This window comes from Ovis aries, chromosome 22 (genome assembly GCF_016772045.2).
Source record: "Ovis aries strain OAR_USU_Benz2616 breed Rambouillet chromosome 22, ARS-UI_Ramb_v3.0, whole genome shotgun sequence".
In the NCBI taxonomy this organism is placed as follows: domain Eukaryota; kingdom Metazoa; phylum Chordata; class Mammalia; order Artiodactyla; family Bovidae; genus Ovis; species Ovis aries.
Genome location: NC_056075.1, coordinates 18698314 through 18717885, shown reverse-complemented (window position 1 = coordinate 18717885; position 19572 = coordinate 18698314). Strand labels below are relative to the sequence as shown.

At 48.6% G+C, this 19572-nt stretch overlaps 2 protein-coding genes across 2 annotated transcripts; one reads left to right on the top strand and one right to left on the bottom strand.

The window, feature by feature from the left end:
* Positions 1–592: 592 nt before the first annotated feature.
* LOC101109578 (3-hydroxyisobutyrate dehydrogenase, mitochondrial-like) lies at positions 593–3236 on the top strand. The gene has a single exon (XM_042238518.1). The coding sequence runs from the start codon at positions 652–654 to the stop codon at positions 1660–1662; it is 1011 nt and encodes a 336-aa protein (XP_042094452.1). The 5' UTR covers positions 593–651; the 3' UTR covers positions 1663–3236.
* A 10381-nt stretch (positions 3237–13617) lies between these two features.
* MARVELD1 (MARVEL domain containing 1) lies at positions 13618–17980 on the bottom strand. The gene is made up of 2 exons (XM_027960208.2): positions 15712–17980; positions 13618–14191 (listed from the first exon to the last, which is right to left on the bottom strand). Exon 1 carries the CDS (start codon positions 17837–17839, stop codon positions 17318–17320), a length of 522 nt encoding a protein of 173 aa, XP_027816009.1. The 5' UTR covers positions 17840–17980; the 3' UTR covers positions 13618–14191; positions 15712–17317.
* Positions 17981–19572: the final 1592 nt, after the last annotated feature.

Sequence of the window (19572 nt, the reverse complement as noted above, 5' to 3'; positions counted from 1 at the left end):
TCCTGAGTAGCTACTGTGTACAAGGTCCTGGGTAAGCCCTTCCCAATTCAACCCACTTCTCACTGTGTTGCCCAGTTAATCGCCCTTAAAGCTGCCTTTGCATCAATAATAACATTAGCCTTTATTTACGGAGGACTAACCAGGCGCCGGGTACTGGACTAAGCTCTTTATGTGCGTGCTTGCTAAGTCACTTCAGTCGTATCGGACTCTATGCGACCCTATGGTCTTTAGCACGCTAGGCTCCTCTGTTTAAGGGATTCTCCAGGCAAGAATACTAAAGTACCTTGCTGTTTCCTTCTGCAGGGGATTTTCCCAACCCAGGGACTGAACACGCATCTCCTGCATTACTGCTGCTGCTGCTGCTACTGCTGCTAAGTTGCTTCAGTCGTGTCCGACTCTGTGAGACCCCATAGACAGCAGCCCACCGGGCTCCACTGTCCCTGGGATTCTCCAGGCAAGAACACTGGAGTGGGTTGCCATTTCCTTCTCCAATGCATGCATGCATGCTAAGTCACTGTGAGACCCTATGGACAGCAGCCCACCAGGCTTCTTGGTCCACAGAATTCTCTAGGCAAGAACACTGGAGTGGGGCAGTCAGTGGGTGAGCCGGGAGCTGCGGAGGTCACCGTGGGGAGGCGGGGCGGGGGCAGCATGGCAGCCTCCTTATGGCTCCGTGGAGCCGCCTCCGGCCTCCGGTATTGGAGCCGCCGGCAGCCTCTGGCAATGGCCAGCGTTGCAGCGGTGTGTTCTAGGTCAATGGCTTCTAAGACTCCAGTTGGATTCATTGGAGTCGGCAACATGGGGAATCCAATGGCAAAAAATCTCATGAAACATGGCTATCCACTTATTATTTATGATGTGTTCCCTGATGCATGCAAAGAGTTTCTAGACGCAGGTGAACAGGTAGTGTCTTCCCCAGCAGATGTAGCTGAAAAAGCTGACAGAATTATCACCATGTTGCCCACCAGCATCAATGCGATAGAAGCTTATTCTGGAGCAAATGGAATTCTAAAAAAAGTGAAGAAAGGCTCACTATTAATAGATTCCAGTACTATTGATCCTATGGTTTCAAAAGAACTGGCCAAAGAAGTTGAAAAAATGGGAGCAGTTTTCATGGATGCCCCTGTTTCTGGTGGTGTGGGAGCCGCTCAGTCGGGGAACCTCACGTTTATGGTAGGAGGAGTCGAAGAAGAATTTGCTGCTGCCCAAGAGTTGCTGGGGTGCATGGGCTCCAATGTGGTGTATTGTGGAGCTGTTGGGACAGGGCAGGCTGCGAAGATCTGCAACAACTTGCTGTTAGCTATTAGTATGATTGGAACTGCTGAAGCTATGAATCTGGGAATCAGGTTAGGGCTTGACCCAAAACTCTTGGCTAAAATCCTAAATATGAGCTCAGGACGATGTTGGTCAAGTGACACTTATAATCCTGTGCCTGGGGTGATGGATGGAGTTCCCTCGGCTAATAACTATCTGGGCGGATTTGGAACAACACTCATGGCGAAGGATCTGGGATTAGCACAAGACTCTGCCACCAGCACGAAGAGCCCAATCCTTCTGGGCAGTCAAGCCCATCAGATCTACAGGATGATGTGTGCAAAAGGCTACTCAAAAAAAGACTTCTCATCCGTGTTCCAGTTTCTGCGAGAGGAGGAGACATTCTGAATTTGCCCTGTGGCTATGGACACTGTTGGAAACCAAACTCTCTTGGAGCCACTTATAGCTCACTTCACAAGTAAATGGGCTTAATCAGAGGTCACCCGTCTGCTTTTGATTGTCTAGGTCACAATAAACCCTGGGATTTTTCACCCCCAAAAAAAAAAAGAACACTGGAGTGGGTTGCCATTTCCTTCTCCAATCCTGCATTACAGGCAGATTCTTTACCGCTGAGGCATTAGGGAAGGCCCAGTCTTATCTAGTTATCTTCCAACAACCCAATTATTAGGGTTATTGCCATTTCATAGATGAGGAATCTGAGATTTGTCAAGGAACTTCAGTGTCTCTCAGCGAGTATGCAACTGTGAGCTGGAATTTTAACCTCACAGGTCATCTGATCCTGCCCATCCCCCAACTATACCATCACCTCCTTAGTCTGTATTCACTGGCCTCATCCCCTGCTACTCCCTTCCCAGGCCTCTTCACTTCATCAGACTGAACTCCTCCACTGTTACCTTCAAGTACCCCTTGCCCTCTGATCTTACATTGCTTGTGCTGTGCACTCAGGGAGGAATGCCTTTCTCCCACTTGTGCTTGGGTCCCAATCCAACCCATTCATCTAAGTGAAAAGTGAAAGTGTTCATCACTCAGTCAGTGTGAGACTCTTCCTCATCCTGTGCATGGTAGCCCGCCAGGCTCCTCTGTCCATGGAATTCACCAGGCAAGAATACCGGAGTGGGTAGCCATTCACTTCTCTAGGGAGATCTTCCAGACCAATGGACAGAACCTTCGTCTCCTGCATTGGCAGATGGATTCTTTACCATCTAAGCCATCAGAGAAGCCCATTCATCTAAGCAGGAGTCAGATGCTGCACTCCTTCCCTGATTGCCCCAATCGGAAGTAATCACTTCCCCCTCCAAACAGCCAGAAGGTAGACGGATCTAAATGCCCCACTGACCACTAAGCTGTATTTAGCAATCTCTCTGCTCCTGCTTCTTAGAGGAATGGGCCAGGCTTTATGGCTGGGCCAGGCTTTTCTGCTGGACTCTGCTTGTCCTTCTTTAGAATGAGGCTAGGAAAAGCAGAGAAAAGAATATTGTTTATACAGTAACTTTACCTGAAATTCCACCATCAGTAATTTACTCCAAAGGTAGATTTCAGATTCTTTACAATCCCTCTTCCTTGGGTCTGTCTGGACCACTGGCCTGAAGCTGACTGTAGCTAGTAGTTTTATTGGTTTTCTCTCTTGGCGGCTGTGAAATTGAGGGGTATCATTCCAGAACTCCCAGACATTATTTGAGGAAAACATTGGAGGATAAAAAAAGGCTCTAGAGATCAAAAAGGGAAAACAGCCACAGCCAACATCAGCAATCAAAGACTTCCCTTGGTCAACTGGATTCTGCTTTGGGAGCCTGATTCTCATTTTTCATAATCAAGTTCTCCAGGTTCCTTCTTTGCCTTCACCAGCATTCTGAGTCTTCACTTTTTGCCTCAAATCCTGGTGCCATTGGTGTTTTCCCCTGGATAGCTGATAGGTGGAAGAGGCTAAAGGAGAAAATAAAATAGAAAAAGAGGTTAATTAATACCTTGTGTGTGTGTGTGTGCTAAGTTGCCTCAGTCATGTCCGACTCTTTGCAACCCCATGGACCATAGCCTGCTAGGCTCCTCTGTCCATGGGATTTCCCAGGCAAGCAGAGTGGAGTGGGTTGCCATGTCCTCCTCCAGGGAATCTTCCTGACCCAGGGATTGAACCCAGGAACTGTCTCTTACATCTCCTACATTGGCAGGTGGGTTCTTTCCCAGTAACACCACCTGGGAAGCCCAATTAATACTTAACATGACATTTTTCAAAGGTTAGTCTTTGCATCTATAAGCAAAGGTGTATGTGATCCACATAATTGAACTTCACTGTGGCTCTCGGGCTTCCCTGATAGCTCAGCTGGTAAAGAATTCGCCTGCAATGCAGGAGGCCCTAGTTTGATTCCTAGGTAGGGAAGATCCCCTGGAGAAGGGGTAGGCTACCCACTCCAGTATTCTTGGGCTTCCCTGGTGGCTCAGATGATAAAGAATCCACCTGCAATGCAGGAGACCTGGATTCAACCCCTGGGTTGGGAAGATCCCTTGGAGGAGGGCATGGCAACCCACTCCAGTATTCTTGCCTGGAGAATCCTCATGGACAGAGGAGCTTGGGGGGCTGCAGTCCATGGGATCGCAAAGAGTGGGACACAGCTGAGCGACTAAGCACACGCACGCCCATGGCCCTTGGAGAAATGTTAGGTAGAACTATTAATAGCTAGAAAAATAGAAGCCAAGAGAAAGGAATGGCTAAGCACAGCTTTCTTCACCAGGTGGCGCTCTCACCCACTCTTTCACAGACGTTTCAGAAGCCTTTCTAAAACTGGGGTTTCTGGCGGTGGTCTCTCATGCCACCGTTTCCACATATACCAGATCTTCTCATGCTCTTAGCTGCATTCGTTCTCTCCCGTTGTGTCACAGATTATTTCAAAACTTAGTGGCTTAAAACAATACAGTGACAGTGAAGTCGCTCAGTCGTGTCCGACTCTTTGCGACCCCGTGGACTGTAGAGCCCACCAGGCTTCTCTATTCATGGGATTCTCCAGGCAAGAATACTGGAGTGGGTTGCCATTTCCTTCTCCAGGGGATCTTTCTGACCCAGGGATCGAACCCAGGTCTCCCGCATTGCAGGCAGATGCTTTAACCTCTGAGCCACCTGGGAAGCCCCTAAAATGATAATAAATATTTATTATTTGGCTTTGGGGTGGTTTCGGTCTGGAAATTACTAGCATGTCGATGAGTAGTTTTGGCTGGGGGGCTTTGTGAGGATGTAGTCAGATGTTGGCCAGGGCTGCTGCCATCTGATGGCGCTGCCGGATTTCCCTTCACACGTGGTGCTGACAGGCTGGCAGGGGCTTCCGTTCCTCTTCACCTGGGACTCTGCAGAAGGCGTCTTGAGCATCCTCATGACATAACAGCTGACTTCCCCCAGAGCAGGAAGCCACAAGGTCTCCTATGCCATATCCTCAGAAGTCACACACCGTCACTTTCACAGCATCCCACTGGCTCTACCGGTCAGAGCTAGTCTATGTCCAGTGCCTAATGGGAGGAGTACACGAAAGCATAACCACCAGGAAGGGAGAATAATTGGGGCCATCCTCGCTGCCGTCTTGGAGGCTGGCTACTGTGTGCTGCTCCGTCGGCTTCAGTTACACTCCCTTCCACCTCAGCTCCTCAGGCTCACCTTTTAACATCCAGCTTGAATATCAGGTTCTGAGATTTGTCTGTATCATTTCTCACTTCCTTCTCTGTGTTTGCACAGACTCTTTCATCTCTATAGAGCCCTATCACCTTACATTTCTTTTTTCTTTCCTTCTTTTTTTATTTTTTGGCCACATGGCTTGTGGGAACTTCTTTCCCCGACCAGGGGTCAAACCCAAGCCCCTGCAGTGGAAAGGCAGAGTCTTACCACAGGACAGCCTGTGGGAAGTCCTTCAGCTTGCATTTCAATATTTCTCTTGAACATGATTATCTCCCTCACTGTGCCCTGAGATCCTGAGAGCAAGGGAGACTGTGACTTATCTTGCCAGTCCTGCTTTCTGCCAAGTATAGAGCAGAGCCTTGGCATAATAGGTACTCAACAAATGCTTGTTTTAAAAATAAATGAGTAAAACAGAAAACAAGTGTTCATGAGGATGTGGAGAAAGCAGAACTCTTGTGCGCTGTTGGTGGGAATGTAAATGGTGCAGACTGTATGGAAAACAATTTATGGAAGTTCATAAAAAATTAAGCATAGAATCACCATATGATCCAACAATGCCACTTTGTGTATATATGCAGGAGAGGAGGAAGCAGGGTCTCAAAGAGGTATGTGTACACCCATGTTCATAACAGTTTTATTCACAAAAGCTAAAATGTGGAAGCAACCCAAGTGTCCATTAAGGGATAAACAGATAAACAAAATGCAGTATATATGTATACAATGGACTATTTTTCTTTAAAAAGTTAGGAAATTCTGACACATACTACAATGAATAGACCTTGAAGATATTAATGCTGAGTGAAATAAGCCAGTCACAAAAGGACAAATACTATATGATTACACTTACACGAGGTACCTAGAGCAGTCAAATTTATAAAGACAGAAGGTATTGAATAGTGGTTTTCAGAGGCTGAAGGAAGGAGGAATAAGGATTTATTATTTAATGAGCATGGACTTTCAATTTTGAAAGATAAGAAGAGCTCTGGAGATGGTTGCCCACTAGTATGAATGTATTTAAAACCAGTGAATTGTACATTTAAAAAGTGATTAAGATGATATTATGTATTTCGCCACAATTTTAAAAAAAATTAAATGGAAGAATAATTAAGTGTGACGTACCCTTCAGTGGACTATTATTTATATTTATCATAAAAAGTAACAAAATATTGATATGTGCTACAACATAGATGAGCCTTGGAAACATTATGCTATGTACACACAGAATATCACATACTCTTTAATTCCGTTTATATGAAATGTCTAGAATAGGAGAATCCATGGAGACAGGAAGTGGATTGATTAGAGGTTGCCAGTGACTGGGTAGAAGAAGGGACTGGGTGGAAGGAAGTGGTGAGGGAAAGGAACTGGTACAGTGTTTCTTTTTGGGGTGATGGTGGTGGAAATGTTTTGCAACTGGATAGTGGTAACAGTTGCGCAACTTAGTAGGTATCCTCGAACCACTGAATTGTACACTCTACTATCGACAATTTCTTTGTGAAATTTTGTCTTAAAGGAACTGTTTCAATTTTTTAAATAAACAAAGAAAGGAAAGAAATATTTGACTGGTATGTATTTTTAGATTCTCTTTACTATTTGGATTTTCTCTAGTATTTAAATTTATTATTTGGGTATATCTTTGGATTAATAGCTCACTGCCATTACTCTGAAAAGTGTTCAATAAATATATCTTCATGTTCTTGTACCTGGGAAAGAAGTCCTCATGAGTAATGAGTTTTCCAGCTGTGACACAGTGAGTTGTCGGACAAACACAGCAAGGAAATGAATGTCTGCTGATACACTCTTACTCAACAGCTCTTGGCAGCCATGAAAACAGCCATTCATCAAACATGGGCACAAAAAAAGTCTCACAGAGCAAGGCAGTGAAACCCTCAGCAATAAAACCTGTGGACTGTCCACCCAAAAGTTCCTTTCCCTCTTCCAGGGTATAGAGTTGGAGCTGAGCAGCTGATGCCCCACGAGGGACTACATTTCCCACCCCCTGACATATAGATTAGGTCGTGTGACTCCCCAAAAGAAGAGTGTAGTGATAAATGACACTTCTAGTAAATTCAGAAATCTCCCAAATGCCAGCTCAATGCAGAAGTGATGGCTGGGCCACAAAGTGGGAGGGGCCTTAGTCCCTGAATCATCGCATGGTGGAAACCTCCCACTGGCCTGGAATAGCCATAATGGACAGCTAGGTGAGGAAGAAATAGAATTATATGTGAACAATAAATAGGCTTTTATTATAGTTCAGACACTGAAATGTTGTGGTGTGAAATGTTTAAGTTGTTACAGCAACTTAAAACCAATATTCATTCATTCCACCAAATAACCACTTATCATGTGTCTTTCATGGGAATATAGAGAAGAATAGCCTAGAGTTCTTCCCTCAAAAAGTTCTCATTTTATCAGTAAATTGGAGAATTAGATGAGAGCATTAGTGGGAGAGACAACGTAAATTAAAACGCCACCAATGGAAGAGCAACAGATAACCCACAGAAAAACCTGCAAAGACCAGCTACCATTAAGACATCAAGAAAATTAACCAAGAACTTCCTCAAAGGGATTTCTCTGGTTTCCTAGTGATTAGAATTCCAGGCTTTCAATCCCCAAGTTGGGGAACTGAGATCCTGCAAGCCATGCAGCTCAGTCAAAATTAAACAACAAAAAAACCCCAAAGCTTTCTAAAAGGCATCAGGTTCAAGTTAATTTGTAGACAATTTTATTAAACCCATCAGTAAAATTATACAAACTATTCTGGAAAACAGAACAAGACAGAAAACTTTCCGATTTATTCTGAGTGTAGAATAACCATCCCTGATACAAATGTCAGGCAAGAGCACATACACACAAATAGACAAATTACGCCTGGAACAAGGCCAGTAAAAATAACAACGATGACAAAAATACACCTACCACATAGCTGAGCCATTCCACTGCAGGTATCTACCAAAGACAAAGCATATGTCCACACAAATATTTGTGCATGAATGTTCACAGTAGCTTTATCTGCAATAACCAAAAACTTGAAACAACGTAAATGTGCATCAACAGGTGAATGGATAAGCAAATTGTAGTATATCCATACAAAGGAAGAATACTCAGTGGTAGCTAAAAATAAATGAACTAGTATTACAACAGTAACATGAATGAATCTCAAAATGATGGAGTATAAGAGGTCAGACTGCCCTCTCCACCGGAAAAGAAAAATCGCATATTGTACATTCCATTTATATAAACCAGTCTACCATCACAGGACACAGATGAGTAGGTGCGTGGGGTGGGGAGATGGGAAAGGGAAAAAGATATTACAAAGGGACACAAAAAAGCTTTTGGGCGCTATGGATATGTTTATAGCCTTAATTGTGAAGGCTTCACAAGAATACCCATGTCAAAACTCACCAAAATGTACATTTGAACCATAAACAGTTTAATGTACAAGTATACCCTAATAAATCTGTGTGCATATGTGTGTATATATATATATATACACATGTGTGTGTGCGCGCGTGCACAGGTGAAGACGTGTGCACTAAATCACTTCAGTCATGTCCCACTCCTTTGTGACTACATGGATTGTAGCCTGCCAGACTCCTCTGTCCATGGAATTCTCCAGGTAAGAATACTGGAGTGGATTGCTATGCCCTTCTCCAGGGGATCTTTTCCACCCAGGAATCAAACTGGCATCTCTTATGTCTCCCACGCTGGCAAGCAGGTTCTTTACCACTAGCACCACCTGGGAAGCCATATATATATACATATAGGCAACCACTTTACCTCTCTGAGCCTTATCTACAAAATGTGGTTATTATCTATACTATCTTTTTATATGAAGATGAGATATAAATAATGTAAGACATCTTTGCAAACTGTGAATACAAGAGATTGGGACATGTGCCATCTTTATAAATGCCATTGTCAGTAGCCATATCATCATTTTTATTGTCACGATCACAGTCACTACGAAAAAGACCCCATCACCTCAGTCTTCTGGCCCACTATCTTAAGATCAATGACGGAGTTCATCAGTTTAACTTAAAAGGAAACACAAACTCAGCAAGTTCACTAGTTCCTAGGGATGGCTGGGAGGAGATAGAAACAAGCTGGAAAATACAATAGAGTTTACCAGGATGTGAGAAAAGGTTGTGAAATGCCCAGATACGCAACAGCTAGGGAAGTCAAGCAAGTAACTGTTACTGGAAATATCCCATGTTCCTGGGCTAATTTTGACTTGAACGCAATCATCGAGGAGCCTGCAGACACGTAATGAGAAGAGTTTGTGAATGTCCTATTACTGACACCTGAAAACTCATGGTCAGTTTGTCTCTCCAGATGGACTGGAATCCCAGAAAACAAGATGAAAACAGTGAGTCCTTTCAAGCTGAGGAGTCAGCACTGCTTGCAGCTTGGGGGCTCAGCCAGGAGACTGCCAAAAGGAATTAAAAGGAGAGCAAGAAGGATCTCAGATTCCATAGGAAAGAGGGCAGTATTAAACTTCAGGAAAGTAGCAATAATTTTTTAACACTTCAGTGCCATCTTTTCAAGAAAACTTAAATCTGCACACAAGAAAAAACAGGTAGAGGATTCAATCTACGGCTGGTGAGATTGTGAATTCCAACCCAGAATACAGGACAAGATTGTAAAAGATGGAGTTCAGTATCCAAAAGTTCAGGGTCGGGTCAGATGATCAAACCTATGGCACAAAGTTTTGAGAGGGAGAAGGGCTGGGTGGAGGAGTAGTTTTATAAATGCTTCTGACATCTGTCTGGCAGACAGAGGGACTGTCTCCAGGGCCTTAGGAGAGTGACCTCAGCCCAGTGAGCTGATCAAACCTGAAGGCCAGCATCCAACTTCATTTTAAAGCAGGAAGAGAGAAGATGAGATAATTCAGGTCTATAATAATATAGCTTTCCTTCCTGCCTTAGCTTAAGACAGAACTATTACAAAAGCTAGTGCCGCTCTGGGGAAGTCTTTGGATGGCCAGGAGAAACAGTCTGCTGGGAAATCTCTGAAACAGCAAAGCGTGGTAGCTTAGATCTGAGTTTGCCTCTTGTTTCTGTTACTTAGTCAAGTGCCCTGGGGAAATCAGTTTACCCTTCTGAGCGTGTCTCCATGTCTGTTAAATAGGAGCTTTTAATACCACACAGGCTGGTGAGAATGGTAAGGATGTTACATGAGGCATCCAACATGTTCCTGAAAAGTGATAGTGAAAGGGACTCAGTCCTGTCAGACTCTTTGTGACCCCATGGACTATTCCATGAAATTCTCCAGGTCAGAATACTGGAGTGGGTAGCCTTTCCTTTCTCCAGGGGATCTTCCCAACCCAGGGATCGAACCCAGGACACCCACATTGCATGCAGATTCTTTACCAGCTGAGCCACAAGGGCTGCCCAAGAATACTGGAGTGGGCAGCCTATCCCTTCTCCAGCATGTTCTCGGCTCATTGCGAACACTTGGTAAAGTTAGCTCACTTTCTTCCCCCTTCTCATCTTTATCTCAGAAGTGCTTTACCTGGGGCATTAGAGAGCCCCCTTCTGGACTCCTGGAGATAGCAGCAAGAACAGCCTGCACACCCATCCCTCCCCTCTGCCCCACCATGCTGGCATCAAGGGGCAGAGGAACTGCCCTGGGAGCTGGCTCTCACCGCAGTGCTGGGGAAGGAACATCACAGCCTTGGTGCCTACAAGATCCCAAATAGCCCCCCAGTTCAAAAAGAATTGGGGTCATGGAACAGGGAGGGCAAAGGGCTTACTGGAATTTCCACAGGCGGATGAAGTTGGTATGGAGGCCTGCACCGTCCTGCGGGCTGTTCCCAGAGTGCTCCCCTGAGGTTCTGGCCACCTCCCCAGCATACCTCCCCTTTGCCATGTAGGGTCCAGAGAGGGCCAGGCCCTGCTCGCCTCTCTTCAGCTGCGCCTACTCACCCCAGTCCCTGGTGCTCCTCTCCCCACGTCTGGCCGTGAAGTGGAATACGGCCACCCCTCTGCTCCCTCCCCTCCTTGCTACTCTTGGCACTCTGAGCACAAGGAACACAGAGCTGGGCAAGTCACGTCCCTCCCAAGTTTTTAATTTTTCATCAGTTTGAAAAACACAAAAGGACCCGTTTTTACTATGATATCCATGGAAAGCAGCCTAGGCAGTAACAGAGTTAGCCAATATTAGATACTACACTTGATCTTAGACAAAGGCTGAGAAGCAATAGCCAATATTAGAATGTCACAAAGGATCCTGAAAGCCCCCCAGATTCTTGCAGTTTCTGACTATTTATACAGACATTTAAAAAGGGAAGAGTTGACTCATTGGAAAAGACTCTGATGCTGGGAGGGATTGGGGGCAGGAGGAGAAGGGGACGACCGAGGATGAGATGGCTGGATGGCATCACTGACTCAATGGATGCCAGTCTGAGTGAACTCCGGGAGTTGGTGATGGACAGGGAGGCCTGGCGTGCTGCGATTCATGGGGTCGCAAAGAGTCGGACACAACTGAGCGACTGAAATGAACTGAACTGAACTGAGGGTTTCTCAGGCAGCACTAGTGGTAAAGAACCCACCTGCCAATGGAGTTGTAAGAGACGCGGGTTCAATCCCTGGGTCAGGAAGATCCCCTAAAGGAGGGCAGAGCAACCCACTCCTGTATTCTTGCCTGGAGAATCTCATGGACAGAGGAGCCTGGAGGGATACAGTCCATGGGGTCAGAAAGAGTCAGACATGACTGAAGCGACTTAGCACATGCACAGAGCTATATTATTATATTTATAGAACATGTAGAAAGGGTTAGAACTTTATTATTGTTTAATTTTTAAAGCAAGCTGCAGAAGAGTCTAAACGTATGTGTATGCGTGTATGAGTAAGCATCCATATGTTTAACTAGTTATAAAAATTAAGGAAGAAGGCTTAATAGTGAACAATAGCTTATCTCTCAGATATGAGATTAGGATGATCGAATGACATTTACTTTGTATACATAAAAAAAATTAATAGGTATATATTGCTATTTTATTCTACAAATAGCAATTGTAACAAACAAAAACAATAAAAATACAAATACTGCTAGCAGGACTTTTCTATCATATCCCTGCTCTTTCCTTTTATGTCTGGAAAGAAATTCTTTTTTTTTTTTTTTAGAAAGAAATTCTTAATTCTTCCTCACCACTGGCCATCCCACTCCCTATCCCTAGAAAAGCAGGAAAAATAATAGAAATGAACAAATCCCTCAGATTCCCCAGACCCAAATAGTCTCAATTAAGTCCCCTAGGGGCAATGTCTTATTTAAAAGTGCCCCTGGCATTAAACAGGAAATATCAGATTAGGCCATTCCTGCACACCTGATCTCCACAATCAAAAACCAGACTCCCCCTCAAGCTCAGAGCCTGCCAGAGGCCCATGGGGCTTAGCAACTGGCTGCCTGCAGAGGGTAGTGAAACAACGCCTACCTTCCAGGCCCACTCTTGCCATTTCAAGCTGTGTGGCCATAGATCGAAGAAGGCAATGGCAACCCACTCCAGTTCTCTTGCCTGGAAAATCCCATGGACAGAGGAGCCTAGTGGGCTGCTGTCTATGGGGTTGCACGGAGTCGGACACGAGTGAAGGGACTGAGCAGCAGGAGCAGCAGTGCCCATAGATAAGGCCCTTCTCTCTGGGACTCTATTGCTTCTATTGAAAAGGCAGTGCCAACCTCTAGACTGGTGACAAGATCAAATAAGGTAATGCAAGTAAAAGCACATTTTCAATTGCAAATGCTCCACCAAGCTGAAGTAGAGCAGGGGCTTACCTGCCTTTGCATAAAGGCCGCTTTTTATTTTCATGATATTCATGAATTGACACAGAGGGAAGAGGGGAGAAAAGGAAGGTCCTGGGCAACTGGTAGCATTTTCCTCCACCTGGAAATCCAAACCATAGAGAGGAGGGGGAAAGAGAGAGAGAATCAGAGAGAGTCAGACTGTGCTGTATACTGAGGTGGGTGCTTCGGAAGAGAGTGGGTGTGGAGCACACACAGTATCCAGTCTCTGCCTGGAGCTGTTCTAGATGGTTCTGCCAATAGAACTCTCTGTCCAGGCTACAGAATTCAAGCCCAGGTCACAGGAGGAAGGCGCCAACAAGGAAGTCTGTTAACTACCCTCCAGCCCTTTCCAGGGCACCTCAGTCTGCGGGCTGTGGCTGGAAGGCAGAGACAGGGGACCAGACTGGGTGTGTCCAGGAGGCAACACCAGACCAGGCACAGGGGCCTGCAGGAAATACCCAGAGCCTGGGCTCCAGGAGACCCCACTGTGGCCCCAGTCAGCTCTGTGATGTGGGGCAAGTTCCCACTCCACCCAGAGTGCATTTCCCCTTCTGTAAAATGATGGGTTTGCACCAGAACAGGGTCCTCTGGCTCTGTCACTATAGTCATTCCGTTCCTGTCCATCAGGCAGCAGAGCTTCCCAAACAGAAGGCCCATTGAGAGCCAGGGCAGGAGCTTCTGGAATTCCCTCCAGCCCCAATTAGGGACAGACATAGTTCTATTCCTCTGATTTCTGTGTCCTGCCTTAACTGGAAACCTATGACCTCATTTTTCTTTCCCTCCCAGAAAGAAGGGGAAGCCAGCAAAGCAGAAAGGAGGCAGACAAGTGTGGCAAAGTGTGCTGATGGAGGGAGGCTGGGGGACCTGGCACAGAGTGGGCAGGAGAGAAGACACATACACTCAGATCAGACAAACCAAAGTTTATTCAGAAAAGCGTATCCATCATCACCACTACACTACTGAATGAGGCACTTCGGTCCCCCCTCCCTACCCTTCCTCACCCACCCTCTCTTTTGGCCTTTGCTGAACACCAGAGAAATCCTCTCCTGGGCCTGCAAGTGGTCCCAGACTTTTGGGCTGGGGGCAGCCCACAGCAGTCTCAGGTTGGATAGAGTCCTGGAGTCCAGAGAAGGAGGCCAAGGAGGCTGCCTCCAGAACTCAAAGTTCCAGGCCAACTTCAGACGGCCTTGCCCACGGCCCGGGTCCTGGAAGGGAGCAGAAGATGGTGTGGAGCCGTCTTCAGGTCCTTCCCACATCTGGAGAAGCAGTGGGAGGCCAAGCAGGAAGGCACAGTTAGCAGAGCCAGTGAGCTCTGGAATGTTTCAGGCACATGTGGCTGGATAAGGTACCATGAAGGCCAGGGAGACGTCTGCTCCTGAGTAAGGTCACCTGGTCACAGACACAGCACCACGGGCTTGGGGCTAGGAAGAGGTCCTCAGCGGGCCGGATCTGAGCTGCAGATGCAGCTTCTGTGATGATCTAAAACAGAGAAAAGGAGCACGTGCTGGAGCTTAAAACCCATTGTTTAGGGTTCAGGGGTGCATGGCTCAGTTCCAGGTGTCTGGAAGCTTATGCCCAAGTCACAGACACAAGCAGAAGGGGGATTTCTCTATGTCAAGGCAAAATGAACCTTCACCATCTTGGCTCTTCCACTGAATACGTCATACCCCAGGAAAGGGAGCTGCTGAGCGAAGACTGTTCCCTCTTTCCTCCTCCCTCCATGGCCCTCCATGGACACTGAAACCTTCTGCTGGTCCAGGGAAGCGGGTCCTCGGAGACATCGGCATGACCCGCTCCGGGAGTCTCCACGGCCTCAGCAACATGGAAACTCGCAACAGAAGAAACAAAGTCGCTCGGCTTCCAGACACCCCCTGCACTCCAGCAGACCCCACCCCCAGGCCCTGGCTGGCACCAGCGGTGGCGAGGGGGCAGCGGGGCAGGCCTGGCAGCAGGACTCAGCCTAACTGAGATGCTAAAGGGCTCAGGATTTCCCAGAGGACAGAAAACAACGGCAACAACAATAACATGAACAATCACAATCGTAATGGATATAGACTTTAGTTCTGCAAGATGAAAAAGTTCTCGAGAAGGATGGTGCTGATGGTCGTACAACAAAGTGGATGTATTTAACGCCACTGAACTGTTTGCTTCAAAGATGGTTTCAACAATCAGTTGCATGTTAGAAATAGTCCACCACAATTACAAAAACTTTTTTTCTCAAGATAACCACGGGGAATTCCCTGGCAGTTCATGGCTAGGACTCAGCACTTTCACTGCCAAGGGCACAGCACAGGTTCGACCCCTGTTCAGGGAACAAAGACCCTGAAAACCACGTGGTTTGGTCAAAAATTTTAAAAATAAGTTAATTTAAAATCAAGATAACCATGTTAATGGTATCTAACATGTATTGACACCCTATTGTAATACAATACAATACTCCCTGGTTCTGAAAAGGTCAGGCTGCCAGGTTTCAAATCTGAGCTTCACCACTCGCCAGCTGGGAGACTCTAGGTAAGTTACTTAACCTCTCTGAGACTCATATTCCTCATACAGAACATGGAAATAAGGGTTATTGAGAGAATGAAATAAATACACTGAGTCCTTTGAGTAGTGCCAGGCACACAGTAGGGCTGGATAGATGCAAAGTGGTGACTGTAAAACTTATAAAAGCACTCCACATCCCCTCTTAGATCCTCATCACTGACAGAGAAACCTAAGACAGCTCCACCTAAGCTTTACAAACATGCTCACAAAAACATATTCTGACCTCCTCTATTCTAGTTTCTAATCCAGAGGGGGTCAAAACTTTTCCAAAGAGCAGACTTCTGAGGATTTAGCAAAAAAGTGAATTGTCACAACTCTGGACATTGTGGTTATTACTGACACCCCTTCAACTTGCTCTCTGAATAAAAACCCTTTAGCTTTTAGAAAAGGAAGGGTCTCTGAGCTTTTTTATTCAAAGGTCTATGATCTCTCCAGAAAGCCATGAAGCATCTTACCTTACAGCTGGCCAGCTGTTCATCCCAGATCCCGAGCGTTCTGTTTGGTGTGACCCACTGCTGTCAGTTGCTCCTGGTCAATGCCAGCATCTCTTATGGGTGGTATTTCTTTTGACTGGGAAACCATCTGGATAACCTTGGCTTCATCTCCCCAAAAAAACGTAAAGTGAAAGTCACTCAGTAGTGTCCAACTCTGTGATCCCACAGACTATGGAATTCTCCAGGCCAGAATACTGGAGTGGGTAGCGTTTCCCTTCGTAAAGGAATGTTCAAATCCACTGTCCCCCAGGCTACCGTTGGCCGGGCAGGGGTGGCTATCTTATCTTTTACACAGGGAGTCGAGGGTTCTCTCTGCTATAGAAATACCCTGGGAAAGAGAGGGAGTGTCCCACCTCTTCAAACAGACCACAGCCAACAGGCCGGCGCCCTTGCTGATAAAGGAGAATCAGGACTACTTGGAACATAAGGTGGGAAAAACTGGTCCCAGTCCAGAGGCACTTAACACTGTAAATTCCATTACTCAGGGGCCTCTTTCAGTGCAGGACTTCTCAGAGCCTTTGATATGCTAATGAGCATTGTGAACCTTCAAAAAAAGGGAGAAAGCACCTTTGACAAACCCCCTTGGCCTTGAAACCATCCATTAAATAGCTCCAGAGCCGGGATTCCAGGGAACATCCAAAGCTTTAAAGTAAACGCTGCTAGACAACTCTTGACTTGGGGTGGGAAGATGGGGTTCTAATCTTTTTCTGGCTGTTCCCAAGGGCACGATCTTAGTCTCCATCTGCAAAAAAGGGTGCGGCTCGCCTAACATTCCTTGACGGTGACGTGCGACCCCTAACGCAAAAAGACACAGGGAGGTGGGGATGGAACGGAAGCCGGTGAGAGGAAGGCTGGGAAGGTGAGGCCAGGAAAGCTAGTGGGCGGTAGGGCCTGACCTCCTTGAACCCCGACGACAAAGGAGGAACAGGCAGAGGAGAAGGTCACAACCCACGGGCACTTCCTATCCGTCTTCCCCGTTGCAGACAGGCCCCACCGCAAGACATCAAAGCACCGAGGGATGGCCCCAAAGGGCTGCGCCGGGTACCCGCGCAATCCCAGACTAAAACCACCCGTCGCTCAAGTTGAGACCGGCGGAGGCCGGTCCCCGGCTCCGCCCGCGAGGGCATGCCTGCTTTTTTCAGCACTCGGGGCTGTAAGGAGGGCCAGGGCGAGGGGGCGCTCTGCCCAAAGCGGGGCGGGAGGGAGGGGGCAGCGCCGCCGCCAGTACACGGATTCCGCTTTGGGAGCCTCGCCCGGATCTACGCGGCGCCTGTCCACGTCTTGCTCGCGGCCGGGAAGGGGAAGAGGAACCGCGAGGCTCCGCCGCTGGGCGGCCCATCTGCGAGTGTGCGTCCGCCCCCTCGGATGTAGCCCACGGGGTCCCAGGAGACCGCGCAGCTGTCCCGGCTCCGGGCCGCGGCGATGCCTTGGGGGCGGGAACTGCGATCGGGGTTCCGGGGTACGGGAGGCGGCGGGAACGCGGGGCGAAGGGAGGGTGCCGGGGCGCCCGAGAGCGGGGCGGCGGCAGCTGGAAGGACGGGTGGCCCAGCCCCGCGGCGCGGCGGCCTCACGCCACCTCCCGCTCGCCTTGGCAGTGGCGGCAGCCTCCGTAGAGCGCCGAGAGCAGGTAGAGGCCGAGGCAGAGGCCGCCGCAGACCGCGGCCGCCAGGAAGGCGTGGTAGGCGCAGGACATCTGGTAATCCTTGAGGTTGCAGTAGCTGTGGCTCCGCGTCTGCCCGATCATGACGCCCATCGCTGCCCCGTAGAGCGCGGCCGCCAGCAGGTCGTGCGCCACGTTGACCGCCAGCCAGCGCGGGCCCAGCCCCGGCACCAGCTCCTGCTTGCCCAGCAGCGCGAGGAAGTAGAGGGCCAGGGTCAGGAGCCAGAAGAGCACGGACACGAAGAGCGCGAAGTGCACGGGGCCTTGGTACCGGCTGGTGGCGATGGTGATCCAGAAGGCGGCGCCCGCCAGCAGCTGCAGCAGCCGCAGCACGCCCAGCGGGCCGCGCAGAAAGGCCCGCTGCAGGCTCACCGCGCCGCGGGCCGCGCGCGCCTGGGGCGGTGGCTGGCGCGGGGGCGGCGGGAGCATGGCCCCCGGGCGCGGCGGCGGCGGCGGCGGCGGCGGCGGGGCCCCGAGCAGCGGAATGGCGGCGTCTGGCTCGCGGGGATGGCCCGGCGGATGTGCCCCTGAGCTCGCTGCGGCCTCGTCGCTCCTCTCCGAGTCCTCCTCTCTTCCTCTCCCCCTCTCCCCTCCCTTCCTCCCCGCTCTCCTCCCCGCAGCCCTCTTTCTCCCTTTCTCTCTCTCTCTCTCTCTCTCTCCACCCCTCCTGCCCGCCCTCTCTCTTCTCCCCCTTCGTCTCCACCCCCACGCGCTCCTCCCGGCTTCCTGCCTTCTCTCTTTTGGGGCCTCGTCCACCAGTTGCCAAACTCCCAACTCGGATTCCTTTCTCCTCGGGGCAGGGCGGAGCGCACCCGCAGCCCCAGCAGGACGCAAGTCTTCCTTTCCGTCCGACTGGCAAAAGTTTATACCACATCTGCCCGCCCTGCCTCTCTGCCTCCCTGGCTCTGGTCCAGTCTCGGAGCAGAGAGCTGTCTTCTGGAGCTGGAGCGTCCCCCGCCCTCGCCCCCACCCCCACCCTTAGGCTGGGCCCTTTTCTTTCTCCTCTCTCCTGTCTGCAGCCCGCTGGGGCCTCCCAGCCCTTCCTTGGCGAGGGAGCAGAGCAGTGCTGGGCTTAAGCTGCCACCTATTCTCACCTGGACATCGGAGTATCAGACCCTGCCAGTGCTCACCTCAAACTTATTCTTTCTAAATCTGGGCTCAGACTTGGACTCAGCCATCCGAGTCCTTCTGTCACTGAAAGGGACCATCACCCACTCCAGGCCTCCACTTTGCTTCCCACTGCACAAAGCAAAGTCCAAGTTAGTCCAGTCTATTTTCCAGCCTTCTTTGCCATCAAGTGTATTAAAAGTAGATTTCCCAGCACGACCAAGACACAAACCCGGCTCTAAGAGATAGCAAAGCCCAACAATGCTTTACATTATTGCTATTACGGTGCTTTGCAGGAATTCTCATTTATGAAGTCTCATTTGACAGCCCCCAAGATACATACAGGAGTTTCCCAGGTGGCGCTGATGGTAAAGAACCCACTTTCCAAATTAGGAGACATAAGAGACATGGGTTCCATCCCTAGGTCAGGAAGCTCCCTTGGAAGAGGGCATGGCAACCCACTCCAGTACGCTTGCCTGGAGAATCCCAGGGACAGAGGAGCCTGATGGGTTACAGTCCATAGAGTCACAAAGAGTCACACGACTGAAGCAACTTAGATAACTTATGCACATAAGATACATACAATTATCTTTATCATCTTGCTGAGGAGAAAAAGGAAGCCTAAAGGGGTTAAGACTACAAAGCTGGTAATTACTGCTGGTCTTTCTTCCCTCCTTTTATGAACTAACCTTCACGCACTGTGGCATCTTTCTAAAAGAGACCTGGTTGTGTATATACACTGCTTCCTGCTGACCACACGATATAGGTTTCTATCTCTTCTATGGGCATGTTTCACAATCTGGCCCCAACGGACTCCCAACTTCCTGGTTTCCCTCTTCTTTTCTTACCCATGCTCACATCCAGTATGCCAACCCCACCAAACCTCTTAAGGTTCCCAAATAGGCTCTTCAATCCCGAGCTTCCCGAGCTTCCCTGGTAGCTCAGCTGGTATAGAGTCCATGTGCAATGCAGGAGACCCCAGTTCAATTCCTGGAGAAGGGACAAGCTACCCACTCCAGTATTCTTGGGCTTCCCTGGTGGCTCAGGCGGTAAAG

Bases quoted from the DNA above. Each gene is read 5' to 3' on its own strand.
- LOC101109578 (XM_042238518.1), top strand. From the start codon at position 652: ATGGCAGCCTCCTTATGGCTCCGTGGAGCCGCCTCCGGCCTCCGGTAT.
- MARVELD1 (XM_027960208.2), bottom strand. From the start codon at position 17,839: ATGCTCCCGCCGCCCCCGCGCCAGCCACCGCCCCAGGCGCGCGCGGCC.